The 13,851-nt window shown below is 39.4% G+C and overlaps 1 protein-coding gene across 4 annotated transcripts in view; it reads left to right on the forward strand.

Moving 5' to 3' along the window:
• Window positions 1-416: 416 nt before the first annotated feature.
• The window catches only part of CUNH4orf51 (chromosome unknown C4orf51 homolog), a 75,796-nt gene continuing 62,361 nt past the window's right edge, over window positions 417-13,851 (forward strand). For 3 of the 4 annotated variants that reach the window (XR_009212611.1, XR_009212612.1, XM_058435833.1), the window contains exon 1: window positions 427-792. Coding sequence is in view for 1 of the 4 variants with exons in the window: in XM_058435833.1 (XP_058291816.1) it covers window positions 563-792 (230 nt within the window). In the remaining 3 variants the exon portion in view is untranslated. Of the gene's footprint in view, window positions 793-1,989; window positions 2,260-13,851 lie in introns of those variants that run through there. The other variant, XR_009212613.1, reaches the window with a different exon arrangement.

Raw genomic sequence — 13,851 nt, forward strand, 5'->3', positions numbered from 1 at the left:
CAGCTTCCAGGGTGACTCTAGTGTGCAGCCAACCAGAGCACCACTACTCTGTGACATATGAGAAGCTGTTGAGTCACCTGCTATTGTTGACATTACAAGCAGTTCATGTTCTCTTCCAGACACTTGGAGGTCTTTAGGAGAAGTGAATGCTTGGCACTGTTCTTTCATCTCGTTTCCACTTCTTGAACCACCATCATTAGGAATTACTGCTTTATTCATGATAGCAGTAAAATACAAATAATTTTGCCACCTGCTTTCTTGCCATAATTATGAAGCAGCATATTTTATATTTCTTACAGCAAAGTCCAGAAAGTTATATAACTTATAAATTTGTTAGTTAAAAATTTACCTCCCTTGGGATGCAAGGGGGTAGCATTTGTGGAATTTTGTGATCTGTTGCTTGGCAACTATATCTAAAACAGTTAAGCTTCTGCACTCTGTGAACTGTTGAGTCACAAAGTTTGGTGAGCCCAATCAATTGCTTCCTGCTACTAGAAGGAAATTAATTCTTCATTATGCAGAGGACTTGACAAGTTGTCATCCAGAGAGGCCATTCGTAGTTATGTCACACTTCTACTTGACTCCACAAATTCTTCTGCCCTTTAGCCCTCTTACTTCTCAAGAGTTTGATCTGATCAGACACAAGGCTGGAGCATCTTGGCAGGATGAAACACGATGGTCAGATTCTTCCGTGACAACATACACAGGCAGTTACCGGAAAAAACAACTGAACAAGTCCATGTGCAGCCAATTTTCTTTTAGAGCAGGACAACATGAGCCTGAGTGTAAACAGTAAGATTTCTTTGTAATTTGCACCTGGATATATCACTATAAATAGACAAGAGTGCTCTTAGAAGAAAGAGGTATTGTAGACCCTGAGAGACTTCATAGACTTTAACCCTCTATATTTCTTTTGTAAATGTCAGCAGGAAGAAGAACTTAAATGTCAGTGACCAGCTGAAATTATGATCCTATTCTCTATTTAGTATTCCTAAAATTACATATAACTACCTAGTCCTGAAAGGATATGGATATGAATATTTGACTAAATTTGGGGTATTTGGGGTTCTCTTTTCAGCAAAAAGGTGCTCCTGAGAATTTCGCTTTGTTTCTTGTTTGGTTTTCTGGCTTTCAGGAGCTTAAAACTTCCTTCAGAGGATGAAGAAATTGATGAAATCCTTCCCTACTCCCTACCTGTGGTTATTGCATTTTCTGAGTGTTTTCTGTAAGCCAGGCCCTGTGATAAGCCCATAATCAAAAAAATTAATTTCAGTTTATAAAGTGACAGAACTATGGAAATAAGTAATCAGCACAAAGTAAGGAGATTTTGTGGGTATCTGGTGAGGGAGGGAGTGTTGAGTGTCTGAAGAGAGCTCAGTAAAATAGGTTTCCTCCAAGCTGGTTTGAAAGGCAGGCGAGGTGGGGAATGGAAAAGCACACTGCATGGAGAAAGAACCATTTAGCCCCAAGCACTATCAAGGAGCTGCAAGGAGCTAAGTACATTTGAGAAAGTATAAGTGGGGATGTGGAAAAATTTCACGACTTGTTATGAAATCTATCCATCTGTATATATTAGTTGGTAAATATTTTATCCAAATTCTTGGAACATATTTTATAATCAGTTGAATTATTAACTTCAACTTCAGATAAGAGCAATAACCCACATAATACCCTGATAAATATTAGTTATATTTCCATCCAGACCTTTCCAAATCATCAAAACAAGCACTTAAAGCTAAAATGTCTCAGAAGTACTTCCCAATTGGGTGCATTATCTGGTTTAGTCCAACAAAGTATAATTTCTGCATTTTTAAAATAGCTCTCAAGTATATTGACACTTAATTAGCTTTGGACATCCCTTTGCTAATTCTGTGATACTTGAGGTTCATCTTGGCCAGGTAGTGGAGTTGTCTTAGTCCATTTTCTGCTTCTATAACACAATACCATAGACTGGGTAAATTATGAATAATAGAAGCTTATTTGCCTCAGGGTTATTGAAGGATGAGAAGTCCAAGAACATGGTGCCAGCATCTGGTGAGGATCATCTTATCGCAGAGGGTGAAAGGTGGAAGAGAGCACTTGAGACAGAGAGAGATACTAGAAACTGAACTTGGTTTATAACAGCCTCCTCTTGAGATAACTAACCTGCTCATATGATTAATCTATTTGTGAAGGTTCCACACTTATGACCTAGTCACCTCTTATTGGTCCTTACCTCCCAAAACTATTGCATTGGGGATTAAATTTCTAACACATGAACTTTTGAGTGACACACTCAAACCATAAGAGGAGTCTTTAAGCACTGCTGAGGTCCTGTCTGAAAATAGTGTTTGAAAGAAAGGTGGTATCCAAACAGATCCATTTACCAGAGTAGGAAAAAAGGTACTATATTTAATAACTCTGAAAAAAATGCAGGAATAGGACATCTGGTGAAAATGTATAGAACTTGGAATTTTTTCCTATTCAGAGAGTGATCATTACGTGAATCATTCCAACCAAGGCGGCCTGTGACATTCCAAACACAAAAGAGCATGAGCTTGTGAGGTTCATCTGTTTTTGGAACCTCAGAAATGTAAATATATTCTTTGCACAACTATTCCTTATTCTATTAGAAGCTAAGAAGCAAGTGTTATAAATGAAGATGAAGCACAACTCGAGCTCATTTTGAAAGTACTGATTATATTCTAAATTTGCTTTGTTTTTAATCTTTTTCATGGCTAATTTTAGCCCCAAGGACAAATGTCTTTTTAAGTTCTGAGCAAAAGCTATTTGATTAAAATTCCGTAAGGCTATAGAGAGACATTTTACATTGCTATAAAATCAGAATGTTCCAAGGAGAATTATTGCGACAAAACATAAAATGACTGATCATTTAAAGTGGGTTAAGTCAGGAAAGTATTAAAATACACAAAACATTTCACATTACACTTTTTATTCATCATATTTATTCACCACATACATTGAATATTCATATTGTGTGAGATAGAAGAAACTTGGTAAAAGTCTTGATCATTTGGTTCTGAACCAGTTTTAACCGCAGATGTGTAAATTTATAAACATAATCAAAAGGATTCTGAATTTGGAGAATGGAGATTAGTGTGATACAGACCTTAAGCTATTATGAAATATTAGTGTCAATCCCAGTTGTCTGCCAAGGTTAAAATAAGGGAAGGGTCACATTTTGGAATTCCTAAGACAGGAATGTGGCTCAAGTATAAATTATTAAGTCTTGATTCTTTCTGTGTTCAAGACAAGGAATGAAATGGCATACAAATTGGGAAGAAATAAAACTGTCTTTGTTCACAGATGACATTATCATCTACACAGAAAATCTGAATCAGCAAAAAAAAAAAAAAAAAAAAAAAAAAAAATCCTGGAACTAATAAGCTATTATAGCAAGATTGCAGAATACAAGGTTAACATACAAAAATCAATTATTTTCCTATGTATGAGCAATAAGCAAGTGGAATTTTAAATAAAAAATGTAATACCATATACATTAGCATCTCCAAAAGTTAAACACTTAGGTATAAATCTAACAAAATATGTACAAGGTCTATATAAGGAAAACTAAAAAATTCCAGTAAAAGAAATAAAAAAAAGAACTAAATAAATGGAGGAATTTTTCCATGTCCATGGATAGGAAGACTGAATATTATCAATTTGTCATCTCTTCCCAAACTCGTCTATAGATTAAATGCAATTCCAATCAAAATCCTAGCAGCTTAATTTCTGAATATCAACAAACTAATTCTAAAGTTTATACGGAGAGGCAAAAGACCAAGAATAACCAACACGATATTGAAGAAGAACAAAGAGTTGGAGGACTGACACTACCCAACTTTAGTGCTCACTATAAAGCCAAAGTAATCAAGATAGTATAGTATTGGTGAGAGAATAGATCAATGAAGTAGAATAGAGAGCCCAGAAATAGGTACACATAAATATAGTCAACTGGTCTTTGACAAAGAAGCAAAGGCAATACAATGGAGCAAATATTGTTCTTTTCAACAAATGCTGCTGGAACAACTAGACATCCACATGCCAAAAAATTAACTAAGACACAGACCTTATACCATTCACAAAAATTAACTCAAAATGGATCATAAACCTAAATGTAAAATGCAAAACTATAAAGCTCCTAGAAGATAACAGGAGAAACCTTAAATGACTTTGGACATGGCAATGGCAATGATATTTTAGATACAACACCAAAGGTATGATCCATCAAAGAAATAATTGATAAGCTGAATTTCATTAAAATTAAAAATATGTGTTCTGAGTAAGACAATGTCAAGAGATTGAGAAGACAAACCGCAGACTGGAAGGAAATATTTGCAAAGGACACATTTGAAAAAGAACTGTTATCCAAAATATACAAAGAACTCTTAAAATTAAATTAACAAACAATCCAATTAAAAAATGGGCCAAAGACTTTAAAAAACACCTCACCAAAGGGATATACAGTTGGCAAATAAGCATGTAAAAAGATGTCCCACTAGCTGGGCATGGTGGCTCACACCTGTAATCCCAGCAGTTTGGGAGGCTGAGGCAGGCAGATCACGAGGTCAGGAGATCGAGACCAACCTGGCTAACATGGTGAAACCCCGTCTCTACTAAAAATACAAAAAATTAGCTGGGCTTGGTGGCAGGTGCCTGTAGTCCCAGCTACTCGGGAGGCTGAGGCAGGAGAATGGCATGAACCCAGGAGGTGGAGCTTGCAGTGAGCCAAGATCATGCCACTGCACTCCAGCCTGGGTGACAGAGCGAGACTGTCTCAAAAAATAAAAATAAAAAAGATGTCCCACTACAACATATGTCATCAGGGAAATGCAAATTAAAATAATGAGATAACATTACACACCTATCAAGAGTGAACCCCTAAGGTAAACTATGGGCTTGGGCTGATAATTGATGTGTCTGTGTAGGTTCATCAGTTGTAACAAATGTACCACTCTGGTGGGGGATGTTGATAGTGGGGAGGCTATGAATTTGTAGGGACAGGAGGCTTATGGGAAATCTCTGTATGTTCATCTTAATTTTGCTGTGACTGAAAAACTGCTCTTAGAAAAAAAGTCTTTAAAAATTGAGGCAGGGGAAGCTGGGGAGTGGAGAGGAGGGCTGGCTTTAAATGGGATGGTCAGAAGGCAGGAAGTACTATTAGGGTTAAGGAGAGACATTTTCTAGCAACCAAATAGGATATAACAATCTTAAATTTGTCTGCATCTAGTAACATAGTCTCTAAGCTTATTAGGTAAAACTGAAAGAGCCAAAAGGAGAAATAAGTAAATACACAAGCATAGTTGAACATTTTAACATACCTCTCTGAGTAACTGATGGAAAAAAGCAAATAATAAAGGCAAACCAATTTGAAGAACTTGATTAAGATACTTGTCCTAATTGACATAGCTATAGTATTGAACCTATCAAGCACAGAATATACATGTGGTTGACCATTGTGTCAAGTTCTACCAAAACACCTATTGGAACTGTATAAAATCTATAAATCAATTTGGTAAGAACTGACATTTTTACAATATCCTTGTATTAGTCCATTTTCACACTGCTATAAAGACCATATTTTAGGCCATCAAAAAGCAACAATTTTCAAATAATTCAAATCATACAGACTATGTTTTCTGACTGTAGCAGGACAAGCCACAGACAAAACTCCTCAGACACCGAGTTAAAGAAGGAAGGGGTTTATTCGGCCAGGGGCATTGGCAAGACTCCTGTCTCAAGAGCCGAGCTCCCCGAGTGAGCAGTTCCTGTCCTTTTTAAGGGCTCACAGCTATAAGGGGGTGTGCATGAGAGGGTCGTGCTCAATTGAGCAAGCAGGGGGTAATGTGACAGAGGGCTGCATGCACCGGTAATTAGATCGGAACAAAACAGGATAGGGATTTTCACAGTGCTTTTCTATACAATGTCTGTAATCTATAGATAACATAACTGATTAGGTAAGGGGTCGATCTTTAACTATCAGGTCCAGGGTGTGGCGCCGGGCCGTCTGCTTGTGGATTTGATTTCTGCCTTTTAGTTTTTACTTTTTCTTTCTTTGGAGGCAGAAATTGGACATAAGACAATATGAGGGGTGGTCTCCTCCCTTATGACAAGTGTTATTAAGCTGGAAATCAATGACAAAAACAAAACTAGAAAATGTCTAAATATATAGAAATTTAACAATACACTCATATAACCCATGAGTAAAAATGAAATCACAACGAAAATTAGAAAACAATCTTTGAATTGAATAATACATAAGTGTGATAAATAAAAGACTTGTGAAAGCCATAGCCAAAAGGTGAAAACAACCCAAATATACATCAATAAAGAAATAAACAAAATGTGGTACATACATACCATGGAATATTATTCGGCTTTAAAAAGGAATGCAATTCTGACACATGCTACAACATGGATGCACCTTGAAAGCTTTATGCTAAGGGAATGAAGTCAGACATAAAAAGACAAATTTTGTATGACATACCTAGGCTAGGCAAATCATACAGACAAAAAGTAGAATACATGTTACCAGAGGCTAGGAAGAGGGGGAAATGGGGAGTTATTGTTTAATGAATATAGAGTTTTTGTTTGGGTTGGCTAAAAAGTTCTAGAGATGGATAGCAGTGATCATTGCACAACATTGTGAATGTTCTTACTTTCACTAAATGTACACTTAAAAATAACTAAAATAATAAATTTTCTCTTGTGTGCATTTTACAATAATCATAGTAATAATGAAAACTTGTGAAGGACAGAACTTGTAGAATGCAGAGAGGGGCCCCCTGTATATCCATCCCTCTGTATATAACTGCGTATACAGAGGGATGTATATTCTGTATATTCACTGCTTGCACAAATTGTCAAAGTCAACTTTTTCAAAACTCTAAAAATTAACCAAAGGTTTGCAACAATCTGAGGAGTGTATACTCAAGGAAAACTAAAAAACCCTGGAAACAACAGTGAGGTTTGCACCTTGTAACTTGATCACTCCCACCCCGTTGATAGTCCTTGAGAGCAATGCTGGTTACTACATTTGTTTGATTATGAAAATGATAAGTTCTTTTTAAAAATAAAAGTTCTCAAGTCACTCTCCTTAGAAATTATCATAATGAAGCACTGATGAATGTATGTTTAATAAGTGCTCCAGATGGATCTTTTTTTTTTTATTATTTTTAGTAGAGACAGGGTTTCACCGTGGTCTCGATCTCCTGACCTTGTGATCCGCCCGCCTCGGCCTCCCAAAGTGCTGGGATTACAAACGTGAGCCACCGCGCCCGGCCAGATGGATCTTATATGATCAGAAAACAATGGGAAATGCTGTTTGGAAGAGGGTGAAAAATCTATTCTAGCCACATGGCAGCCTGACACCAAACTTGATGTCACTTAAGGGGCTTCTGAGGAGTCACTCTTTCAGAAGACATTGGATTTTGTGCAGGGGTTTCCTTCTATCCCCTTTGAAAGAAAAATAAATCTTGGGGCCCCCAAATCACTAAGCTAAAGGGAAAAGTCAAGCTGGTAGCTGCTTAGGGCCACCTTGCCTCCCATTCTATTCAAAGTCACACCTCTGCTCAATGAGATAGATGGGTATCTGATTGCCTCCTTTGGAAAGGCTAATCAGAAACTCAAAAGAATGCAACTCTTCATCTCTTACCTATCTGTGACCTGGAAGCTCCCTCCCCTCTTTGAGTCTTCCTGCCTTTGCTTCAAGTTGTCCTGCCTTTCCAGACCAAACCAATGTACTTCTTACATATATTGATTGATGTCTCACGTTTTCCTAAAATGTATAAAACTAAGCTGTGCCCTGACCACCTTGGGCACATGTCCTCAGGACTTCCTGAGGCTGTGTCATAGGCGCACATCCTTAACCTTGGCAAAATAAACTTTCTAAATTAACTGAGACATATCTCAAATTTTCAGAGTTCACATCTCCTTTTCACTAAAGGACAAAATTTACTTTTCTATGTCAGTCTTGGACTCCTTCAATTAACCTCATTGTTGCTTAGGGGGAACACAAACCCAGAAAAGAGAAAAAGTTGTGATAACTGTGACTGAGCCTTTCAGAATAGTCCAAAATTGTTTGAAAAGCAATGGTTTTCCTTTCTGAATTGGCAGTTATAGAAACAAACCCCGGAGTGAAAAATCAGCAGCATGTCAGGTTATGCTTCTCAAATGAAGTAGCACTGTGCCAGGGCTCATGGAAAGCCACAGGACAAATAGGGAGCACTAGTTTGTTACAGCAGCAATACAAAAGTAACACACGTGGGAGGGAGAGCAGAAACATTTTTAAGTAAAGAAAAAGCATATATGATTTTTATAATAAAGGAAAACATAGCATGATATAAAATTTTAATAAATATTTAAATTAAAAGAGGAAATTAAAAAGTTAGTGCTTACCAGTAACAGTTAAAAATGATGTAAAAAATGCCACATACCAGCCTGGGGAACATAGTGAGACTTCATCTCTGCAAAAATCAAAAAAATAGCCAGGTGGTGGTGACTCACGTCTGTAGTTCCAGCTACTTGGGAGGCTGAGGTGGAAAGATTACTTAAGCCTGGGAGATGGAGGCTGAAGTGACCCATGATTGTACCACTGCACTCCAGCCTGGGTGACAGAGTGAGACCCTACCTCAAAAAAAAAAAAAAAAAAAAGGCACCTACAACATGGCTAAAATAAGTCACATCTCTAGGAAGAAATGTAATCAAAGATGTGCAAGATTTCCACTCAGAAAACTAGAAGACATTAGAGAAAATAGAGGCAATTTAAAAGGAGATACAAACCATGTTCATGAATTGAAAGATGATTGATGTGGTTTGGCTTTGTGTCCCACCCAAATCTCATATCCAATTGTAATTTTCACATGTCAAGGGAAGGTCCTGGTAGGAGGTGATTGGATCATGGGGGCAGTTCCCCCATGCTGCTTTTGTGGTAGTGGAAGTGTTCTCCTGATATCTGATAGTTTAAAACTGGTAGTTTCCCCTGCATGCTGTCTCTCTCCTGCCACCACGTAAGATGTGCCTTGCTTACCCTTTGTCTTCTGCCATGATTGTAAGTTTCCTGAGGTCTCTCCAGCCATGTGGAACTGTGAGTCAATTAAACCTCTTTTGTTTATAAATTACCCAGTCTCAGTATCTTTATAGCAGTGTGAAAATGGACTAATACAAGGATATTGTAAAAATGTCAGTTCTTCCCAAATTGATTTATAGATTTTATACAGTTCCAATAGGTGTTTTTGTAGAACTTGACACAATGATTCTAAAATTTATGTGGAACTACAAAGAGCCAGGCAATAGCTGAGATACTCTCAAAACAAACAAACAAAAACAACAACAACAACAAAAAGGTGAGGGTCTTGTTCTACCAACAACAAACATATTATAAAGCTTCAGTAATTAAGGCAGAGTGCTTTTATGAAACAAGAATAAACAAAGAGCCGGGCGCAGTGGCTCACGCTTGTAATCCCATCACTTTGGGAGGCCGAGGCGGGCGGATCACGAGGTCAGGAGATCGAGACCACGGTGAAACCCCGTCTCTACTAAAAATACAAAAAATTAGCCGGGCGCGGTGGCGGGCGCCTGTAGTCCCAGCTACTCGGAGAGGCTGAGGCAGGAGAATGGCGTGAACCCGGGAGGCGGAGCTTGCAGTGAGCCGAGATTGCGCCACTGCACTCTAGCCTGGGCGACAGAGCAAGACTCTGTCTCAAAAAAAAAAAAAAAAAAAAAAAGAATAAACAAAGAGCAGTGGAGCAGAATCAAGAGCCAGAAACAGACCCATGCGTATACAAGTACTTGATTCATAAAAAAAGACAGCAGAGCAGCAAAGAAAGGCGATGTTTTCAATTCCAAATAAATTAATTCAGATGAATTAAATATCAAAGTGTAAAAGGCAAATCAATGAAACCATTAGATGACAATATGGAGAATATCTTGATGATTTCAAGGTTGGCAAAGATTTCTTAAACAAAACACAGAAAGCACTAACCACAAGGAAAAAGTTAGATAAATTTTGAATTACCTTAAAATTAAGTAGTTCTATTCAACCAAATACAATATTAAGGGCATACAAAAAGGCAAGCGACAGAGAAGAATATATTTTCAACTTAGTGACTGATAAAAGGCTTGCATCTATGAGACATATATGTACCTATATACATATATGTGTATACATATGAATTTGTAAAAACTCTTACAAATTAATACCAAAAAAACACAACCCACTAGAAAAATAGGAGACTTCAAAATTAAATCAATAAACCAAGATATCCAAATAACCGACAAACATACCAAAGGTGCTCAACCACGTTAGCAATCATAAAACGCAAATTAAAACCACAAAGAGCTTATGCTAAACACCCTCCAGAAAAGTTAAAATTTAAAAGACCATTAAGTGTCAACATAGACCAATGGCACAGAATAAAGAACCCAGAAATTAAGCCACACACCTACAGCCAACTGATCTTTGAAAAAGTCAACAAAACTAAAAAAGGAGAAAGGACACACTATTCATTAAATGGTGCTAGGAAAACCGGCTAACCATATGCAGAAGAGGAAAACTGGACCCCTACCTTTCACCATGTAAAAAAAATTAACTCAAGATGGATTAAAGACTTAAATGTAAGACTTCAAACTATAAAAATCCTAGAAGAGGCTGGGTGTGGTGGCTCATGCCTGTAATCCCAGCACTTTGGGAGGCCTAGGTGGGCAAATCATCTGAGGTCAGGAGTTCAAGACCAGCCTTGCTAACATGGTGAAACCCCCTTTCTACTAAAAACACAAAAAAACTGGCTGGGCGTGGTAACAGGCACCTGTAATCCCAGCTACTCGGGAGGCGGAGGCAGGAGAATCACTTGAACCCGGGAGGTAGAGGTTGCAGTAAGCTGAGATCTCACCATTGCACCCCAGCTTGGGAAACAACAGCAAACCTCTGTAAAAAAATAAAATAAATAATATAGGCCGGGCGTGGTGGCTAACGTCTGTAATCCCAGCACTTTGCAAGGCCAAGGCAGGCGGATCACGAGGTCGGGAGATCAAGACTATCCTGGCTAATGTAGTGAAACCTCGTCTCTACTAAAAATACAAAAAATTAGCTGGGCGTGGTGGCAGGCACCTGTAGTCCCAGCTACTCGGGAGGCTGAGGCAGGAGAATGGCATGAACCCGGGAGGCAGAGCTTGCAGTGAGCGAGATCGTGCCACTGCACTCCAGCCTGGGCGACAGAGCGAGACTCCATCTCAAAATAATAATAATAATAATAATAATCCTAGAAGATAACACCTACATAACACTCTTCTGGACATTGCCATAGGCAAAGAATTCATGACTAAGTCATCAAAAGCAAACACAACAAAAACAAAAACTGACAATTGGGACCTCATTAAACCACAGAGCTTCTGCATAGCCAAAGAAACTATCAACAGAGTAAAGAGACAACCCACGGAATGAGAGAAAATATTTTTAATCTATGCATCCAACAAAGGACGACTATCCAGAATCCATAAGGTACTTAAATCAACAAGCAAAACCCAACAAACCCATCAAAAAGGGCAGAAAGGGCCAGGTGTGGTGGCTCACACCTGTAATCCCAGCATTTTAAAAGGCCGAGGCAGGAAGAAAGGATTGCTTGTCCCAGGAATCTGAGACCAGCCTGGGAACATAGGGCGACCCCATCTCCCCACTCCCCCACCTCACAAAAAAAGAATTAGCCAGATGTGGTGGCATGTGTCTGTGGTCCCAGCTACTCAGGAGGCTGAGGTGGGAGTATTCATTGAGCCTGGAAGGTCGAAGCTGTAGCAAGCTATGATCATGCCACTGCACTCCAGCCTGGGTGACAGAGTGAGACTTTGTCTCAAAAAAAAAAAATTGCACAAAGGACATGAATAGACACTTCTCAAGAGAAAACACAAGTGGCCAACAAACATGAAGAAAATGCTCAGCATCACTGATCATCAGAGAAATGCAAACCAAAAGCACAATGAGGTACCATCTCACACCAATCAGAATGGCTACTAATAAAAAGTCAAAAAATAACAGATGTTGATGAAGTTGAACAGAAAAGGGAACATTTATACACTGTTGGTGGGAACGTAAATTAGCTCAGCTCCTGTGGAAAGTAGTTTGGAGATTTCTCAAAGAACTAAATATAGAACTACCATTGACCCAGCAATCCTATTACTGGGTATATATCCCAAGGAAAGTATATCATTTCACCAAAAAGACACATGTGCTCATATGTTCATTGCAGCACTATTCACCATAGCAAAGACATGGAATCAACTTAGGTCCTCATCAATGGTGGATTGGATAAAGAAAATGTGGTATGTATACACCATGGAATACTACACAGCCATGAAAAAGAATGAAATAATGTCCTTTGTAGCAACATGGATGCAGCTGGTAAGTGAAGTAATGCAGAAACAGAAAATCAAACACAGCATGTTATCACTTATAAGTGGGAGCTAAACAGTGGGTACACATGGACATAAAAATGAAACAGTAGACACTGAGGGCAGAAAGGGAAGGGAGCAAGGGTTGAAAAACTACCTATTGGGGGCTCTCTTTTTGGACTCAGCCCACCTGCACCCAGGTGAAATAAACAGCCATTTTGCTCATACAAAGCCTGTTTGGTGGTCTCTTCACATGGATGTACATGAAATTTGGTGCCGTGACTCGGATTGGGGGACCTCCCTTGGGAGATCAATCCCCTGTCCTCCTGCTCTTTGCTCCGTGAGAAAGATCCACCTACGACCTCAGGTCCTCAGACCGACCAGCCCAAGAAACATCTCACCAACTTCAAATCCTGTAAGCGGCCCCTTTTTACTCTCTTCTCCAACTTCCCCCACTATCCCTCAACCTCTTTCTCCTTTCAATCTTGGCACCATGCTTCAATCTCTCTCTTCTCTTAATTTCAATTCCTTTCATTTTCTGGTAGAGACAAAGGAGACACATTTTATCCGTGGACCCAAAACCCCGGTGCCAGTCACGGACTGGGAAGGCAGCCTTCCCTTGGTGTTTAATCATTGCAGGTATGCCTCTCTGATTATTCACCCACGTTTCAAAGGTGTCAGACCACGCAGGGACGCCTGCCTTGGTCCTTCACCCTTAGTGGCAAGTCCCGCTTTTCTGGGGGAGGGGCACGTACCTCAACCCCTTCTCTCCATATCTCTACCCCTTCTCTGATTTTCTGGGGCAGGGGCAAGAACCCCTCAACCCCTTCTCCTTCACCGTTAGCGGCAAGTCCCGCTTTTCTGGGGGAGGAGCAAGTACCCCAACCTCGTATCTCTGCACCCCGATCCCTTATTTCCACACCCCGACTTCTTACATCTCTGTGCCCCAATCCCTTATTTCCATGCCCCAGCCTCTTATATCTCTGTGCCCCAACCCCTTCTCTGCTTTTCTGGAGGGCAAGAACCCCCCACCCCTTCTCCGTGTCTCTACTCTTTTCTCTGGGCTTGCCTCCATCGCTATGGGCAAGCTTCCACCTTCCATTCCTCCTTCTTCTCCCTTAGCCTGTGTTAAGAACTTAAAACTTCTTCAACTCTCACCTGACCTAAAATCTAAGCATCTTATTCTGCAATGCCACTTGACCCCAATACAAACTCGGCAGTAGTTCCAAATAGCCGGAAAATGGCACTTTCAATTTTTCCATCCTACAAGATCTAAATTCTTGTCGTAAAATGGGCAAACGGTCTGAGGTGCCTGATGTCCAGGCATTCTTTTACACAGCAGTCCCTTCCTAGTCTCTGTGACCAATGCAAGTCGTACCAAATCTTCCTTCTTTCCCTCCTGCCTGTCCCCTCAATCCCAACCCCAAGTGTCGATGAGTCTTTCTAATCTTCCTTTTCTGTAGACCCATC

This window comes from Hylobates moloch, unplaced genomic scaffold (assembly GCF_009828535.3).
Source record: "Hylobates moloch isolate HMO894 unplaced genomic scaffold, HMol_V3 SCAFFOLD_3, whole genome shotgun sequence".
Taxonomy (NCBI): Eukaryota; Metazoa; Chordata; class Mammalia; order Primates; family Hylobatidae; genus Hylobates; species Hylobates moloch.